The sequence below is a fragment of the Trifolium pratense genome, linkage group LG6 (genome assembly GCF_020283565.1).
Source record: "Trifolium pratense cultivar HEN17-A07 linkage group LG6, ARS_RC_1.1, whole genome shotgun sequence".
NCBI lineage: Eukaryota > Viridiplantae > Streptophyta > Magnoliopsida > Fabales > Fabaceae > Trifolium > Trifolium pratense.
The window spans coordinates 1,259,065-1,278,520 of NC_060064.1; the positions used below are offsets into that span (position 1 = coordinate 1,259,065).

Here is a 19,456-nt window from a genome sequence, read left to right on the forward strand (position 1 = left end):
TAAGAAAATTATTTCTTCTCTAAAAAACAACTGATACATGATTTCTCATTTGTATCGAGTTATATTCAAACAATTGAAATTCCTACTTTAAAATTTGATTATACAGATTTTTTCTCCTAAATACACAACTTCCTCCTACATCCCAAATTCAGGATCAAGCAAAATTGATGTCCTTGCAATTTTCCAATTGGGTTGAGCACATTTACACAAAATCATTCATCCTTGCTTAGTGATATTTAATTTTTTTTAACATTTTAATTTTGTTTTTTTAACATTTTAATTTTGTCCCAAAACTTTAGTCTTTTTAAGAAATCAATGCACATTTAGTAATATTTTACTATTTGTACCCTTACAAAAGTTAAAACATTAATTAAATATATTTTCTCATTCTTAATAAAGTAAGGGTAAAAATGACTTTACTTATCATTTCTTAATCTCCGTGCAAAACTCCAAAAAGATTAAAGTTTTGGGACGGAGGGAGTATATAGAGTTATTTTTTGAAGGAAAAAAGTACAAACTAAAAGTAAATTTAAATTGTTTGCCATCAAATATATGTGCGACGAGGTTAATTAAGACAAAAGTATGATAGTTAAATGCATATCATTGCAATCATCATAACAATTGTGATAATATTCTACAAATAGTGCAATAAAAAAACTGAAAATTAAATATATAATGTTATATGAGTACAAGTTTTTCCAGTTCTATTTTTTTAGGCCCACTTTGAAACCACAGTGTTCCGATGTGATGGCTCACCTTGTCTCTAATATGGACTCACAAGCTTGTTAGCATATTTTAGACCAATCATAACAAACTCAATATCAAACTAATTGCCAACACATATTAACTATGCTTCGTGCTTCAAATATTACCTATGTATGCATCATATATATATATATGTATAATGTATGCTTCAGACTATACTTCATGCTTCAAATATTAACTATGTATGCATCATATATATATATATATATATATATATATATAAGTGTATGCTTCATATATATTTATTTAGCTCCTGCTATCCCCTATGGATCTGGGTGCACATCCATGAAAATCACATAATACCCTGCCTGATCTGCCATATCCTTAGCATGTCTTTCAAGGTTTTTCACAGCCTTATCATTCAAATCATCCTTTATTATGTACACTTTCTGGACTGTTCCTCTTGGGTGGTTTCTCATCAACTTTGATCTTGCTTCCTTTAATTCGTCATAGTCTCTAACCGGGTAACCGGCAGATCCGTACTGAAGGGCTGCAGCACGAGCCTCGATATCATACCTAGCCTTTTCAGCAGCGACACGCTCTCTGTGAGCAGCAGCACGGATCGAAGCAGGATCCATATGGGCCATTATCTACAAGGAAAACATAGTTAAAATACAAAAAGTTGCATAAAAAAAATTACAAAGAAGCTAGTTAATGGTTATTTATTGATCTAAAACATTAAAACTAAAAGTTACAAATTTTTTTCAATAAGAATGATCATAACCCTCATCAAGCAGCTATATTCACTACAAATTAAAGAAGCTAGTTAATTATTGATCTAAAACATTAAAAGTTACAAAAAAATTTCAATATGAATGATCAAAACCCTCGTCAAAGTTACAATTTTTTTTCAATATGAATGATCAAAACCCTCATCAAAAGTAGCTATATACATTACAAAGAAGCTGAACATTAAAAGTTACAATTTTTTTTCAATATGAATGATCAAAACCCTCACCAAAGTTACAATTTTTTCTTCAATATGAATGATCAAAACCCTCATCAAAAGTAGCTATATACATTACGTACAAAGAAGCTGAACATTAAAAGTTACCATTTTTTTTCAATATGGATGATCAAAACCCTCATCAAAGTTACAATTTTTTTTTCAATATGAATGATCAAAACCCTCATCAAAAGTAGCTATATACATTACAAAGAAGTTGAACATTAAAAGTTACAATTTTTTTTCAAAATGATCAAAACCTCATCAAAAGTAGTTGTATACATTACAAAGAAGCTAAACATTCAAAGTTACAATTTTTTTTTTAAAATATGAATGATCAACAAAGAACAATGGAAAGGAAACATCATCAAGCAAGATAGAAGGAAGGAGAAAGGAAAAAGGAAAGAGAGAAAATGTTTTAGATCAACAACAACAACAACAACCCTTGGTTATATGGATCACAGATAAAAAATGAAAAACCCAACAAAGAATTGTTAAAGGCAGTTGATCTAAAACATTATTAAATGGAAAGAGATGAGAAAGAACCAGTGAGAGATGAGAGTGAAGTGAATGTTTTTCTTGTGAAGGTGGTGAGAGGTGAGAGTGTAGAACTTGGCTTGGCTTATGCAACAATGTAACCACTTCTTCTCTTTACACTTGATATATATAGTTGTAGAAATTGTGAGAAAAACGCGTGACTAACCCATGACACTGACACTAATGAGTCAAAGTAACATGATCAATCAACTTATCATGTGTGACAAATAACTATATGAAACTTGAAATAATTGTAGCGACAAAAATGATCCATAGTTTTAAATTGAGGTTGCGTTCACGGATGTGGAAGCGGTTGTGTTGCGATTATGGTCATTATGCATGGTACGTTGTTGCAACAAACATACACGGTTGAGCATGCGGTCCTTGATATGGTTAGGATGCGGACATACACGTGATTGAAAATTACACTGCAATTACGGTGTCATGTAGTTGCAGAAACCACTGCATTAGCCATATTGTGGCCGCATTGTGGACATGGATCACAATTTAAAAGATAAATAAGTACACATCAATTTTTGTCTAGTTCAACTAACAAAAATGTTAAAGTTTTTAGGTCGGTCGTTCTAACCGAAATTTGAATTTCGATTATTTCACTTTGTGTGTGAATTTTTAATTATTTCGATTATAGTCACAATCATGGACCCCAAGTTTCTTCTATATGTTATACTTAGTATATGGCCAATTCTTAGATAGGTACAAATACAAGAGGCTTAGGCACACTCATAACCATATATATAAAAAATAAAATAAATAACTTGTATATGCATCTTATACCAAGTGAGTGAGAGTTAGGAAGAAATTAAAACGCGTGACTGCGTAATAATCATATGATTACACAATGGACCACTTGTGTCAGAGTCCCTCTAAACATATATGTATGAAAATGATGTATGAAACTGAAAGGCAAACATTTCTTCTTCTTTTTTGAAAATCCATCTGATTTTAAGTTAAAATTAATTATCTTAACAATGTCATGTTCAACTTCTTAACAATATCATTTGTGACAAATAATTAATTCTCTTATTTGAAACCTGAAACAAACAATATGGAGTGAAAGCGGCAGAAATGTGTGAATTGATCCATGATTTTAAATTAATGCGGTTTCGTTCTCAGATGCGAAAGCGATTGCGTTGCGATTATGATCATTATGCATGGTTGTTGCAACACACATACACGGGGTCTGATGCGGTTCTTGACGTGATTACGATGTGGACATACACGTGTTTATGCAATTACGGTGTCATGCAGTTGCAGAGATTATTTAGCAACAAAACACACCACATATACTTAGCCCAAATGAAATGACACCTTCCCAGAGACAAAATAACTTCTATCCTAGGAGGACAATTTTAGAATATTCAATGTTAAACAAATTGAAAGATGCAACTAACCCCAAAACCAATTTTAGAAAATCCATATCAACCGGCCAGTAGTGTGGGATCCATGTACAAAAAATAAACACTTTTTCAATTGTCTTTTCTTTTTTATTGGATTATTTAGCAAATAAATATTATATATATAATTAGTAAAAAAAGTCATAATACAAACCAAGAGTACTAGAAATACTCAAAAGCAAAATAAAAAGCTTAAAACATGAACAAAGAAAGACTCACAAGAGCTACTAACCACCATAGGATCTCAAAGCAACCACCAAACTAACGGGAGAGAAAAAACCAAACTATAAGAGAGTACTCAAGAGAAACCACTCAAGCTGCACAAGAAAACACAGACACCACTTCGTCACGTAACTTTACTAGACCAGCACAAGATATATTACACCTTCTACTCGTAGAAAGAACATGGGTTATTAGGATTTTTACCTAAAAATCATTTCCAAGAAAAGAGTTTGACCCTATCCACAAGATTTTTGGTGTTGAAAACCCATCAGAAAAAATAATATCATTCCTGGAAGTCCTGATAGACCACATAACAGCATGTCACACTAACATGAAACCTAACCACCCCCGACACCTCACCCCTGTCCCAAGGAAGCTCTCAAAGACATGCACGATTCTATTGGGGGACACAAACTCATTCCCCAACCACCTAAGAATACGATACCAAACTGGAGATATCCTCTCAAATGAAACAAAAAAATGGTCCACTGATTTTTTAACCACCCCACAAAACACACAGAAAAAATGGTTTTTATGTTTTCTTTTTTTTATGTCAAGTTATAATAAAAGTTCAAAATTGAACTTCTGCCACATAGAACAATACCTTACTTCTTTCAACGATGTATTGAAAAAAGGTTTTAGTTGCATAGGCAATCTGGGACATTTCGGTTCGCAGGTACCGAAACAATTATTTCGGTAAACTTCTGCCGAAAATGACCTAATTCCAGCGACCCAATGAAATTTTCGATAACAACGTATCAAAATCTAGGACATTTCGGTTCGCAGGTACCGAACAAGCTGACGTTCGGTTTTTGTGTACCAAAAATGCTAATGTTCAGTTCGCAGTTACCGAAATGGTCTAATATTTGGCTTCGGTGAATATAAACCGAAGTTTTTTGGCAAAAAAATTTCAAACCGCAAGGGGCAAAATGAAATTTTTGGTGGATATAAAAGAAATGTGGGGGTCAGGAGAGAAATGATCTAAAAATGATAACGAATAAAATGGATTTTTTTTTTGTAACAAAAGGGGCCAAGGCCCAACTAACAAATAAGATGGGTGAATTTGGATCATTCTTTGACCTTAAATCACCCATGTGCACGAAGAGTTGTTTGATTTTTTGTTTTGGAGCGGTGTTTTTCTAGATTTTTTAACTCAGTATTGTGTTATTTTGATTTCTCATTTTGTCACGGTGTTCATTTGATTTAGATTGTGAATATCAACTTAAAGAAAGACAATTGAGTAACAAAATTATGTGATGCAACAATTAGTGCACAACATTCAAATTCAAAAAAATGCGATATTATGAAATTTAATTAGATATATTTGTGGAATAATGTTTTGTTGCGGTGTTTGTTTGGTTCAGTAGTAATTGACGCTAAATTTGATGGGGGAGGACCATGATTCAATCCCTTACAACTACAATCCGAACGGAACTGAAATCACTTGATGTCAGAATTAACCCCGAACCGGATTAAACCGATAGTGAAAATAAAAAGTGAACATTGAGTTGAGTGAGTTTGATGAGTCTGAAACAGAGCGAGTCCACTTTGTTTCCTTTTGAGCTGTGTAGTCATCTGTCAGCATTAAATGGTCCACACTTCACACCATCACCACCGTTAGATCTCATCTTTCCTATTCCATCTCCACCGTCCGATCACTTCTTTCTTCTTTCTTCTTCTTTTCTTCTTTTTTTCCTCTTCTTCTTCAATTTTCGAACTTAACAACCCTAAACAGCAAAATCAACAACAACAAAGAACAACTTCTTCAAATCGATCACTCTTTTTCTCTCACATGTCATGTCATAGTTGTAAGTAGTAAGTACTTTCTTCAATTCTTGTTCGTTAATTCTTAACCACACTTTTTCTCATTCCAAAATTATTCATTCAAAATTCACGGATCTTCTTTTCTTTTCATTTGATGCGACATCTTCACTTTACCCATTTCATATTTTCACTTTAGTAGTATCATTTTAAATTAAAGTTCAATTTTTTATTTAAAAAAATGTTTTTTTTTTTTTAAAAAAAAAAATTCTTTCTAGTTACAGTTACAATTGGATACATTGTAATTTCTTTCTAGTTCAAATCTTAGTGCTATATGTGTAAATCTTTGTTTGTTTTTTGCTTGTTTGTAGATTTGATTTCATTGGAGCATTCATGAGTCTTAAGATCGAGTTACTGAATTGGATTTTGGGGGTTTAAGTTCAAAATTTGGGAGTAGAATTTTGAATTTTGAAGCAAAATCAGTTCTTAGAGTCTTGCTTTTTTGTTGGTGTTTGTCAGTTGTAATTGTGGCAGAGGAGATCTAGAAATTGAACAACAATTAGACACGGATTATACAATTTTAGGTTTGCCTTTCTCATTGTTACATGTTGAGAATCGATTGCGGTGTCTGAACTTTGAAAGGAAAGGTTATGGGGGAGGTTTGTGCAATTTGTGCTTTATAACTCGAGAATAATTAGGAAACTATGGAAGTAAATGGAACTGTACATGATACTGGTGTAGGAGGGGCGAAAAGGGAAAAGAGAGAGATAGGAGACAAATCGATGGAAGATTTAAGTAAATATGCACATAGTCCTGCTCACTTGGCAGTTGCAAGACGTGACCATGCTGCCCTGCGGCGTATTGTTACTTCCCTGCCACGGCTTGCTAAGGCTGGCGAGGTTAACAATGAAGCTGAATCTCTTGCTGCTGAACTTCGAGCTGATGAGGTATCGTCTGTTATTGATCGTCGTGATGTACCTGGTAGGGAGACCCCTCTTCACCTTGCAGTGCGTCTTAGGGATCATGTCTCTGCTGAGATATTGATGGCTGCTGGTGCGGATTGGAGTCTACAGAATGAGCATGGTTGGAGTGCTCTTCAAGAGGCGGTGTGCACTAGAGAGGAAGCTATTGCCATGATTATTGCACGACATTATCAACCTCTGGCTTGGGCTAAATGGTGTCGTAGACTTCCACGCATTGTTGCTTCGGCAACTCGAATTCGTGATTTTTATATGGAGATAACTTTTCATTTTGAAAGCTCTGTAATTCCCTTTATTGGACGCATAGCCCCTTCTGATACTTATCGAATATGGAAACGTGGTTCTAATCTCCGCGCTGATATGACCCTTGCTGGTTTTGACGGTTTACGCATCCAACGATCAGACCAAACATTTTTGTTCCTTGGAGATGGTTATACTTCAGAGGACAGTAATTTAACTTTTCCACATGGTTCTTTGCTTGCTCTTTCACATAAGGAGAAGGAAGTTACAAATGCCTTGGAAGGAGCTGGTACACAACCAACAGAAGCTGAAGTTGCCCATGAAGTATCCTTGATGTCTCAGACAAATATGTACAGACCAGGTATTGATGTTACTCAGGCCGAGCTTATTCCTCATTTATCTTGGAGGCGTCAAGAGAAGACAGAGATGGTTGGGAATTGGAAGGCGAAAGTTTATGACATGCTTAATGTGATGGTGAGTGTGAAATCAAGGCGGGTTCCAGGTGCTATGACAGATGAAGAGCTTTTTGCTGTGGAGGATGGAGAAAGTATGATAAATGGGGAAAACAATGATGAGTATGATGATGTACTGACTGCCGAGGAAAGAATGCAATTAGATTCTGCACTGCGAATGGGGAACTCTGACGCTGCTGGTGATGATGAAGAGCATGGGGATGGTCAAGAAAATGGTTCATCAGCTTCCTATGAGAATTCTGAAACCAATGGTGTGTCTAAAGAGAAGAAGAGCTGGTTTGGTTGGAACAAAAAAAGTTTGAAGAGCAACAGTGATGAGCCTGAGGATTTAAAAACATCAAAGAAAAGTTCAAGGTTTGGCCTAGAAGGTAGCAACCAGAAGTCGGGTGATCAACAAAAGATAGCATCTGAGTTCCTGAAGGAGGATAATGGAGATATTAAGAAGGGAAAGGATAAAAACATTAAAAAGAAGAAGAAGAAAGGAGCAGTTAGTGAGTCTAAGAACGAGAGTGAGTACAAAAAGGGTTTAAGACCTGTCTTGTGGTTGACGCCTGACTTCCCGTTGAAAACTGATGAGCTTCTGCCTCTACTCGACATCTTGGCAAATAAGGTTAAGGCTATTAGAAGACTCAGAGAGCTTTTGACAACTAAGCTTCCTCATGGAACTTTTCCTGTCAAGGTAATCCAAATACTATAACCGAAGTTCTGAACTTTTTATGCACTGTTCCTCCGCACTCTGTCTGTAGAGAGTGCTCATATTACCTCTAGCTGCCTTTTTGGGCAGAGAGTGAAATCAATCGTTATTTCTCAGATTAAATATATAACTGATAAACATCTGAATTTTCTCTGAAGTTGACAAGTTGCTTAGGTTTCACAACTGTTATGAGATCTCACATGGGTCTGTTTCAATTATCTGGGCATTCTTGTATGTACATTTGTGCATGAGTATCTTTTGGTTTTGAATGTCTTTTATAACTGATAATCATCACATGGTACTTCTGTTATTGTTAATGTTATTTTCAACATGTCAAGCTACGGCGATACAAAACTGTTTTGTTTGCAAAGCAAAGATTTGCTACTATTGTTCGGATGCCCTGATAAGCTTAAGGGTTTTTCCCTTCGCCGCTGTTCATTTTGCCTAATGAGGAGATCTGTCAGTTGGCAGAGAAATTTGGGTGAATGACACACATGGTTTTGACTTATCCTGGATTAGTTATGCCTCAGTTGACTTTTTGAGATCATCAGTCTGGTTAGCTTATCTCAATATATAAACTACAGAGAAATCAAACTATATATGAGTGTTGGTGCGATAATATTGAGCCTGATTTCTGCATGTTTGTATCAGTCTCTGTGTGCTTTAGCATGTTCATTATCCGTTCTTGTTCTTTATTGACTTTTGATCTTAAATGATAATAATCTCTGGTGCTACACAGGTTGCTATCCCGATAGTCCCTACTATCAGGGTGCTCGTCACTTTTACAAAATTTGAGGAGCTTCAGCCAGTAGAAGAGTTTTCAACACCACTTTCCAGCCCTGCACATTTCCAGGATGCCAAATCCAAGGAATCAGAGGGGTCTGCGTCATGGATTTCATGGATGAAAGGAGGTCGTGGGGGGCAAACCAGCGACTCTGACAGTCACAGATATAAGGATGAAGCTGATCCTTTCAGCATACCCGCTGACTACAAATGGGTAGATGCCAATGAAAAGAAACGCCGAATGAAGGCAAAGAAAGCCAAAAGTAAAAAACATAAGAAGCCACCAGTGGCTAAATCTGGAGATGGAGTGCATCGCAGCACCGACGACATAGAAGAATAATAATAATATTTCGGTATGTATCTCTGGGTGAAACTGCGGCTTTGATAATTGTTGCCAGAGAGAAAGTGTCTTTCTTTATGCACAGTTCCACAGCTGACTTTACATTTCAACACCGGAGGGTTTCTGTAAGAATTTGCTAGAAACTTCTCGTGCAACCAATTATTATTAGCTATTAAACAGGTGCCTTCATTTTTTTTTGCCGTTTCGCCAAGGAAGCTGTCATCTTCTAGAAATTGTTGTATTGTCATGTGAAGTGAAATTGAAGAGCCAGAGTCTTGCGCATCAATTGCTTGCCTTCTGTCTAATTTTCATTAGATACCAATATTTGTATCTACATCTATGTCGATGATCATCGATTTTACATTTTCTTGAGTGTTGTTCTCTAGTTACATTCCTTTCATGAAGATTTTGTATGTTGTTTTCAAAGGATTTGTCATAGTGAAGTTTGTCCAAATGTCATATCCAATGATTGAATTACAAGATGTTTTTAACTTGAGAATTATCAATCATTGATAAATAAATTAAAGGTGAATATTACTTACATATACATCTTGATTTTTTCACTTTACAATTTACTCTCAAGATTAGTAAAAGTTAAGGGAAAAGTACCTTGGTTATTCCTCTCAAGTTCTCTCATGTTTTATATCTCTTTAAAATTTCAAATCATCACCTCTTTATCTTTGAAGAGTCAAAGAAAAACAATAAGGACAATAACAAGTTGCAAATATGTTGACTCCTTTAATTCACAAGATTCTTTAGCATTGTCATGTACAATGATTATGATAAGAATAATTTACATTATTTTACAGAAGACTACAAAAAACTATTCTGTTGTTATTCTAATAGTCAACATTTTTGTTGACAAATAACTTAATTACAGTGATTACCAAAATCTGTCCTTGTTGACACTTAAATAGCCAGACATGACCTTTCCACCAGTATTTCTCATGCCATCTATAAGGAAACACCAAGTAGAACCCAAAGCTCCAACAAAAAAATCAGAGTCAGCAGCCATCAGAAAATTAACAAGTGGATAATTAGTGCTTCTCTCCCTTCCTAAACTGCTTTCATACTCAGCCATTGACACATTACTCTTATCTTGCCTTCTTACTTTTGTATAATGAAAATTCCACCTAGAAGAATATTCTTTTGTTTTGTCTATCACTTCCTGAATCAAATGGATTCAATAATTATGATTAAAACACAAGAAGCTTGAAGTATAAGAAAGCTGAAAAATACACAATTAAATGCAATAGTAATCTATGTAGCACCAACATTTTTGAATGAAGGTTGGTCCGGTGTCGGACACGTGTCAGCCTCAGGTGTCCGGCATGACAATGACACATGATTACATTAGATTACTATATTTTTTTCAAATTAATACTGATGTTGACATGTCAGTGTCCGATGTTTGTGTTATAGTACATACCTGCATCTCTGTGGACAGCCAAATGCTATTGAGGTTTGGGAAATGGCTCCTAATCCTATCAGCAAGCTGAATGTATTCTTCAAATTCAACCACTCTCATTTCACATGCTTTATCTCCCATCCTTACATGCATGCTTAGAAGAGGTCTCGGGACCCAGGGATTGTGATTGGACCATACATATTTGTCAATATCAGAATTTGACCTTTTACCATTCTCCTCCTGAAACATCTATAGAAGTTAACACACAAGATAATATCAAAGAATGTAAAAATGTACAATAGGATTTGGATTCTTTGTACTAAAGCAATCACGTCGACGCCAATCTAAATCATGGGATCTAAGGTCGCTCGCATTCTGACTTTATACTTTGAACTTGATTTACCAAGTCAGAACACGGCTGATCTTAATTCGATGGTTTAGATTGCGTGCATGTGCCAGATGCGTAATTCATCGAGTGTAAGATATCCATATTCAAAACACATATATGCATTGTGCTAGTTTTGGAAGATATATGTGGAGAGTTAACCTTTGGCCATTCTCTAGCAAGACTTTCCAGAACCATTTTTGCAGCTATTTTTCCAAAGGCTGCATGGCGCTCCTCATTCAATAAATTGCATGTGTATTCAGTTGGGAACCTCATTAAATAGCGTACAGCCTGAAATAATATTTATGGCAACATCATTAAACCATTAACTTTTCATCATTGTTACTGTAGTAGATTGTTATGATGGGGACATAATTAGGACTAGGAGTACCTGTGCTCGCCACCACCGTCTATCCATTTTTCTATGAGAAGCCACCAGACTACCATTTATATCAGTTGTCGGTTGCAGAAAATTCCACGGATCGCCCCATATCCTGCATCATACATTGACATAAGAAGCAGAATAATAACTTATGTTCAGGAACACATTAATTTATGAATCTGTGTAGTTCTTGTGAGATCTTGCCTAGGAGTTGATCCTGCCCATATATGCTTCGACGTATAATTTTCTTTCGTCGTCAAAATTCCTTTATTCAAAGCATCCTCACTTTTCATTAGTTCAAATGCACGTTGACGGCATTCTAAAGAAGTTTCTGGAAAGAAGTAGCAATTCCAACTAGACCGGGACGACCCTGCAAGAGCAACATTTGAAGCAGATGTTCACATTGTATGAAGTTGTTAAAATGAAAATAAAATGGCTCCCAATTTTTTTTACCTTTGCAACCATCATGATCAGCCCTATTATAGAAATTAGTGACAAGGACTCTTCCTTCATTGATTGCAATAGAAAGAAGTCCACACATTCCAGCAATTTGAGCACCAATGCCAAATCCAGGCAATCTCTCCCAGTCAGCTAATAGGAACTTCACATTCGGTTCGCTACAGTTCGGTGGATGCTGATGAATCCATATATCGCGTTGAACTTTTCTAGTCAGAGGATAGTTTTCTGCATCAGATCCTGCAATCTGCAAATGCTTCTACAACTGTCATTTTTAATGATCTAAAATAATGCAGCACATGAATCTTCCTCAAGTGTCTACTCTACACCTATATATGAATGAAGCACGGACACCGGACACGACACAGACATTGACACGTCGACACCGAATATAATTTGAGAAAATAACACAATTCAATGTAATTATAAGTGTCAGTGTCGGTGCCACGTCTAACCTGAGGAGTGTCCGTGCTTCATAGCTCTACATGCTGTTTTTTCGATAATAAATATATACTAATTATCTAATCTAAGTGATATCTAAGAATCTATATAGTATATATGCAATAAAAAAACGATCATCCATTAAATACAGTGCAAATGATTAAGAAACATACCCATGGTGGATAATCACCCTCAGATACAGCTTGATTTCTGAAGTGTTTAATCTGCTCGCCGGTTGCTGCAACAGGTTGCATATCCAACAATCCTTTCCAACTTGTCCATGGTGGAAAGGAATCATTTCCTATACGTGTGTCAAGACGATTATGTAGATGCGATTTCGCCTTGCAATTTTCGAAATGTGGAGCATTAGGCAAATTGGACTCATTAATTCCAAGTTTCAATAAGCACTCACTTCTCTCAGTTGTAGGTTTTGTTAACACACAACTCCAACTTGAATAAAGCAAAGATACTCTTTCATCTTGGTCACTTTCTTTTATGCTCCTCAAATCTCTTAATCTCTCTGTTTGTTTAGGTTTAAAGGAGCATTCTGCTGTTGTCACCATGAAAAAAAATATGTCCCTTGTGTTAATTTAATTTAATTAAGCATAATAATATTGTTGAATTAGTAAATTTTCTATGTACTTTATCATATTATAAAAAATTAACTACATGATTGTTTTTTCTACATGAAATGATTATGCAAAACAAATTAATGTAATGCTATATCTTGTTTGTAGTAAGTGTGGTCAAAGTCAAAAAGTCCAAAATTAGAGTATGCTTAACGTAAAGTAAGCATTAGTATAATTATATATATATATGTTACTTCATGTACAAGCCTTAAAATTCGTACTCATCAAGTTTGCTTCAAGAATAAACGTTCTTAAAGTTTCAACTGAATTTGATAATTCTTTAGAATAGTTTTAAAACAACATTAGAATTCATAAGACAAAAAGAAGAAAATCATAAATGGGAAACTTTTAACCTCTTGTTCTTTGTTGAGCTCAAAGTTTAAACTAAATTTGATACTCCCTCCGTCACATATTTTACGTATTTTCAATAATTATTTGTCACGTCTTAACTTACTTAACTACTACTTCCTATTATAATTATAAGCAAAACTCAATTTTTCAAATACATTGAATAATTGATGTATCTAGTCAATAATATAAGCCAGACACATCAATTGTAAATCTATATGAAAAGTTGAGTTTTTAGTATAAGCCGGAGGAATTAGTTCGGTATCTATTATTAATAAAAGTATTTTAGTAAATGATGTCCATTTGATCATAGAAATTAGTACCATGAATAATTTTCTTAAAAAGTGTGTATAACTTTAAACACACTTAGAATAATTCTTTGGAATAATTTTAGGTAAACAAATAGTATAGGATTCACATTAATAGTAAAAGAAGAAAAAACACAAATGGGAAACTGACTTAAAACTCTTCTTGTTCTCTTCATAAAGCATGTTAAAAAGTTAAGTAATTGCTAATTTTTTATTACTAACTTAAAAAGGTAATAGTAGTACTAAAAAAGACATTAAATAAAAGTAATTAAGGAAGTACTTACTAGTGATTGTGGTATTGAGATCTGAGTTGAATGATAAATTAAGCATTGAAAATTGAGCAAAGTGAAAAGTACCAAAGGAAGAAGTAAGAGTAGCCAAAATCAAAGAAGCAATACAAAGTCCACAAAGAAATCCAATAACACATATTTGACATGGAAATGAATTGCTCATTTGTAAAGCTTTTTGAGAAACCACTCTCTCAAGAGTAGACCTTTGATGATTTAATGGTTCCATATAATTTTCACTCTTTTTCTTTATGCATGAGCATGAGTTATAGTTAATTCAAAAAAGCTTCATATTTTTTTTTGCCAAACACAACCTTAATGGAAAAAGAAAAAAACAGTCACATGAATATAGGATCTTGCCACCTCAAAGAAAGTGAAACTTGTGGGCCATCCTTATCATTTTTGTTCCAACTGCAAAAAATAAATGCAACAAAGTGTGAAGTTTCTATCAGAATATAGAAAGAATGAGAAAGGGACAAGTGTTGATATATCAAACAAGAAAAGTGTGATGAGTGATATTGTTGGAGATAAAGTTAAGGTACAAAACAAACACCTAAACAAACAAACAAACAAACAAGAAAGAAAGAATTCACGGATTCTCTTCACAATCTTTGAAGATCATCATGAAAAAGAAGAAAGGTTGAGTTAAGGACTAGCTAGTGGACAAATAAATTAAGATCATCATTAATTATTAACAAGAATCTCAGTGAATAAAACAATAATATGAGCTAATCAAGTCATTCAGTTCAAGTGGTTAATAAGTTTTTCTAGGACGAATCGTTCTGAAAAATCCGAATTCGATTCCTGGTGAAAACAATTATTGCCCAGACTTTCTTAACCTCGCGATCGAACACTGAATTACTGACAAAAAAAACAAGAATCTGAGCTGAAAGAGTTAGCAGAAACAGAAACAGTGAGGCTAATTTCTAAGCATAAAACATTTTTGTTTTATAGTATATAAAAGGATGAAGAGAAAGAAAGAAGAAATATTGAAAAGATTAATAGTAATACCTTTTCGTTTTTGAGTTGAGGTAATTAAGATGAAGTTATACATACGTTACATATAAGAAGTGAGTTGCAACAAACAACCAATGAAGAAATGAAAAAGGATAATCATAATATGTTTATAGTGGCGGCTTCTGAAGTGTTGCTAATGCCATTAATTTAATATAGTATATGATTTCTCTTCTCTTTCACTCTCTTATCTTATGTATGAAACTATGATATGATGAGAAAGAAAATGGTATTATGGTCCCCTAGCTAGCTACATATATATATTTGTTCATTCTTAATTCTAGGTAGCTTAGCTGTCCCTTAACTTCAACTAAACTACACTCTCTCTTCCTTTTTTCTCTCTTTTTATTACATTTCATTAATAAGTGTAACAATAAATAAATAAATATGCAATTATTAATGTTGAATACAAGGCAATATTTATGAATTTTCTATATCACACGTTTCGTTACTATATTTTTCTTTCTTTTTATTTTTTGTGAATAATTTATTTTCTTTCTTGTGAGTATGATAGAATTACTGTTGTTGTCTTGTTTGTATTTGTCCTATTTTTCAACACTATTGTGCTTGCTTGATTGCTTTATCGTGAGGCCAATTTTAGAGTCGCAGTATCTGTCAGTGATATGGACGATTGGTACTTAAGCCAATAACATAGCGAGTGTTCTTAATTAACCTCAGAGGGTATGTTAGGTTCCATATAGTATTTAAGTTGTCATATTTAAGTCTTAATCCGTCTCATTATATAAATGTCATATTTAAGTTGTGTATGATTCTTTAAAATAAAAAAAAAAAATACTAATTGTGAAAACGAGTTTCATTAATTAGTGAAAAAAAAATAATACTCTATTTTGTTAGAATATATTTTGTGGGCTGCAATCAATTGTGGCTTTTGATTTTGATGTTTTCTCTCCCCACCCCCCGTGATTCTTTTATACCCCCTGAATTTCCAATTTTACTCTTGCAAAAAACTTCGGTTTATAAAAACCGAAGTTTTTTTTGTCTTGAAAACCGAAATTTACTCTGAATTTGTACTAGAAAAAATTCGGTTTTTGCGAACCGAAGTTTTTTGCAAGGGCAAAATCGGAATATTGGGGGGTATAAAAGAATCACGGGGGGTGGGGAGAGAAAACATGTTTGATTTTAATAAAAACGGGTTGATGTTGTTGTGATCCATTTGATGATGCTTAAGCCCGATAATTGTGATCAATAATAATGGGCTTGAACACTAATTCTGATTTGTGTATAAACAAAGTGTAGGCCCAACTCTAGAGTCCATGATGGGTGGTACTAGGGTTGTGATCTTATATAAGATTGGCTAGGTCCCCTTTGTCGTTACTTACAAACACAGTAAGCTCATTTGTTGTCTTCCCCGTGAAAGACCTCAAAGACTGGAGCATGTGATCAGGCAGAGGAAGACATTGTCTAATATATCGATGTTTTCGATATTGGTGCGCTTTCGTTAACTGGTTTGAGATTATGAATATCAAGTAAGTGTGTTCTAATTTCATATAATATGTCATCTAAATTATTAATTATTACATATTTGTCATAAAATAAGTGCTATTTTTATGAAGCAGGATGTGCTAACAAGGGGCGCGAAAAGAAACACCCACTACAATTACTACTAGTACTTAAATGATATGTTTTCTCTCTCAACCTCGTGTTTCTTTTATATTCCATGAATTTTCAATTTTACCCTTGCAAAAAACTTCTGTTTATAGAAACCGAAGTTTTTTTTTGCCTTGAAAACAAATTTCGATTTATAAAAACCGAAATTTATTCTGAATTTGTAGTAAAAAAAATTCAATTTCTGCGAACCGAAATTTTTTACAAAGATAAAATTGGAATATTGGGGTATAAAAAAATAACGGGTCTGTGAGAGAAATGATCCTTAAATGAAGCCAATTGATGGGAGGCCCAACCCAACTACTTGGTACTACTTAATAGGAGAATCAGAATCCATCTAGCTGGAAATCTCAACGGTCAAATTTTCAAAAGCTTTGCATTTTCATATGACCGTTTGTTTGTTTACTTCTCAAAAGACGGATTTCAAAAACAATACATTACTACTTACTTACTTCTCATTCATCTTAACAACCAAAAAAGCCAATTCACTTTACACAAATTATTAGTATTAATCATGAAGATGAAGTGCTTTTCTCTACCTTGTTTTTCATCTTCCAAACGCCAAAACCACTTTTCTCAACCTATTTCAATATCTACTCCTCAACCTACACTCCATAATACTAACCTTCATGAATCCATCCATTGGATATCAAAATCAAAGTAAGCTATTTATTTTTACAACTTATTCATTTTTCTAACTTATTATATTATCATCATCTTATATTCATTTACTTTCTCATTACAACTTAATTCAGAATACAAAATCAAGACCAATCTCAATGTATAAACAACAACAACAACAACAACACTCATCATGATGATTTGGAAACAAAGGAAGAGAAAACAACAACACCTCAAGATAACCATGAACAAGTACAAGAAGAAAAAGAGTGTTCTGAGTCACTATTTTCTGTTTCTATTGGTTGTAGAAAACCAGTTTCTGCTGATGAAAATGATGATGAGATTGAAGTTAACAGTACTCCAATGAAGCTTCATAGTGCAAAAGATGTATCTGGGTCAAAACCAGAATCCAATGAAGCCAAAGAAGAAGAAAGATCAATGAATGAACCTCTTCTTAACAAGTATAGATATCAAGATTGCTCTGATGATGATGATGGATATGATGATATTAACCTCAATGAAGAAGGTTCATCAGAATCTTCTTTGTTTTCTATATCAACTGATTATAAGAAAAAACCAATTTCAGTTTCATCAATTCAAAAAGAATTGGTTGATAATGAAGTTACCAGCATAATGGTGGAACCTCAAGAAGAACAAGAAGAAAGTGAAAGAAACAACATTCTAGAAAATGATGAAAATGTTTGCTCCTCAGTGTTGAATCCAATTGAGAATGTTAGTCAAAGGAAAGTCAAAGCAACATTGTTGCATTCTGTAAAAGAAGACAAAGAAAACATTAATTGGAACCAACAAGAACCTAGTTTGAATTTGAAGCTATCATTATCATCAAACAAAAAGATGAATATTGAAACAGAAAAAGGAAAAGAAATTGGGGTAGATACAAGCCTTTCTAGTTGGTTAGTTGAATCAGAAAGCAAATATAATACACCAAAAAGATGTGATGTTGAGGATAGGCCAATTTTAGGAGCATTGACAGTTGAAGAAATAAGGAAGTATAGTTCAAATATATCTAGAACATCTTCTAGAACTCATAGTCCTGAAGAGGCACCAATCATTGGTTCTGTTGGGAGCTATTGGAATCATTCAGAGCAGAGAAAGTCTTCTAAATCATCCAATAAATATGGAAAGGTTAGTGAATTAATTTTGTTGTTATTTCTCAAGTTTATTTAAATTAAGTGTTGTTTAAGTTTTTATCACTTGGATTAAGTAAATGAATGAATAAGTGTATTAATTGTATGATCCTAGTTAACTTTTGGCTATTAAGAATGGTCATAAATATATAGAGTATTTAATATAATGATTTGAAAGTGATTTACACAACATTAAAGATGTGTTTGTTTTGGATTTAAAAGAATCTATGTTGTTTTAAAAAAATTAAGAGGTTTTATTTTGAGTTGTTAATTTTGTTTGCCATCATAAAAACCTTTATTTTTAAATATGAAGCTCCTCCATTTAAGTTTGTTGTTTTTAGAAAAAAATATATTTTGAAAAAGCTACTGGGATAAGCTTTTTATTCTAAGGTTAAAAATAACTTTTTTTAACAAAATAATTTTCTTAAAAGTCTTAAATAGAGACTATTAATTAAAATGATAAAACTGGTTTTGGTTTTAAAACATTTCTTAAAAAAGTCTACAAACAAAACACACCCTAATTTGAGTTTTTTATTTTTATTTTGTTTTCGTAGACAAAATGACGAAACCATCATTAACTCACGCACATAAATGATGGAGCCGGCGTTCGAATTCCGGTCATGGCATCCGATCTAACAATTTTGTCATTTTTTTGCCTGAGCTAGGATTTGTAGACCTAATTTGAGTATGTATGTATATGTGTGTGTATGTAGTGTTGATGAATGAGGGTGAAGTAACTAGAGAATTGTGTTGTTGTATTGCAGGAAGGGAAACAAGAATGGAGTTCAACAACAGTAAAAACTAGACTAGAACCAGCTTTTGAAGCAGCCAGCCAGTGTTGCTCAAAATTGACTTGATGTGTAGACAAGGCACAACTTTTTTGATTCAATTCAATCATACTTTGATGCATGGATAGATGATTCAAATTTCCTAGTTTTTTTAGTGCAAATAAATAACGAGTACATGTAATTAAGACTCGAATTTCCATTTGTTCTATTTTATTTTTGTATTTGCAAAATGCAAGTTTTGGGTAATAGTAACAAAAATGGTTATCCATAAACTACTGTCATTTTTCTTGATAAGATATCATAATGGCATTGAACTTTTCTTCTTCCTGAATAATGTCATTGAGCTTTCCATGCATATATGTAAATTCCAGCTAAATTCTTGACTATTTTCTCTAAAAAATGTTCAATTTATGTATCCAAGATTCCTGTGAATTTTATAAACCAATCAAACTAAAAAAA

The 19,456-nt window shown here is 33.6% G+C and overlaps 3 protein-coding genes across 12 annotated transcripts; 2 read left to right on the top strand and 1 right to left on the bottom strand.

Moving 5' to 3' along the window:
• The first annotated feature begins 5,413 nt into the window (after positions 1-5,413).
• On the top strand, positions 5,414-9,529 carry LOC123889644 (ankyrin repeat domain-containing protein 13C-like). Of its 2 annotated transcripts, none has more exons than XM_045939065.1 (3): positions 5,414-5,693; positions 6,018-8,018; positions 8,773-9,529. In XM_045939065.1, exons 2-3 carry the CDS (start codon positions 6,351-6,353, stop codon positions 9,154-9,156), a joined length of 2,052 nt encoding a protein of 683 aa, XP_045795021.1. In that variant the 5' UTR covers positions 5,414-5,693; positions 6,018-6,350; the 3' UTR covers positions 9,157-9,529. The 2 variants fall into 2 exon arrangements, with proteins under 2 accessions (XP_045795021.1, XP_045795020.1); XM_045939064.1 differs by having other exon boundaries at positions 5,445-5,700.
• A 345-nt stretch (positions 9,530-9,874) lies between these two features.
• On the bottom strand, positions 9,875-15,205 carry LOC123889645. Of its 9 annotated transcripts, none has more exons than XM_045939071.1 (9): positions 14,812-15,205; positions 13,798-14,211; positions 12,402-12,778; positions 11,785-12,034; positions 11,536-11,701; positions 11,341-11,443; positions 11,112-11,240; positions 10,586-10,804; positions 9,875-10,324 (listed from the first exon to the last, which is right to left on the bottom strand). In XM_045939071.1, the coding sequence occupies exons 2-9, from the start codon at positions 14,027-14,029 to the stop codon at positions 10,040-10,042; spliced, it is 1,761 nt and encodes a 586-aa protein (XP_045795027.1). In that variant the 5' UTR covers positions 14,030-14,211; positions 14,812-15,205; the 3' UTR covers positions 9,875-10,039. The 9 variants fall into 9 exon arrangements, with proteins under 9 accessions (XP_045795027.1, XP_045795029.1, XP_045795025.1 ...); XM_045939073.1 differs by having other exon boundaries at positions 12,402-12,775; positions 14,812-15,183; XM_045939069.1 differs by having other exon boundaries at positions 10,586-10,813; positions 12,402-12,775; positions 14,812-15,128.
• Positions 15,206-16,834: 1,629 nt separating this feature from the next.
• Positions 16,835-19,383, top strand: LOC123889648 (homeobox protein 13-like). The gene is made up of 3 exons (XM_045939078.1): positions 16,835-17,100; positions 17,196-18,207; positions 18,974-19,383. Exons 1-3 carry the CDS (start codon positions 16,955-16,957, stop codon positions 19,064-19,066), a joined length of 1,251 nt encoding a protein of 416 aa, XP_045795034.1. The 5' UTR covers positions 16,835-16,954; the 3' UTR covers positions 19,067-19,383.
• Positions 19,384-19,456: the final 73 nt, after the last annotated feature.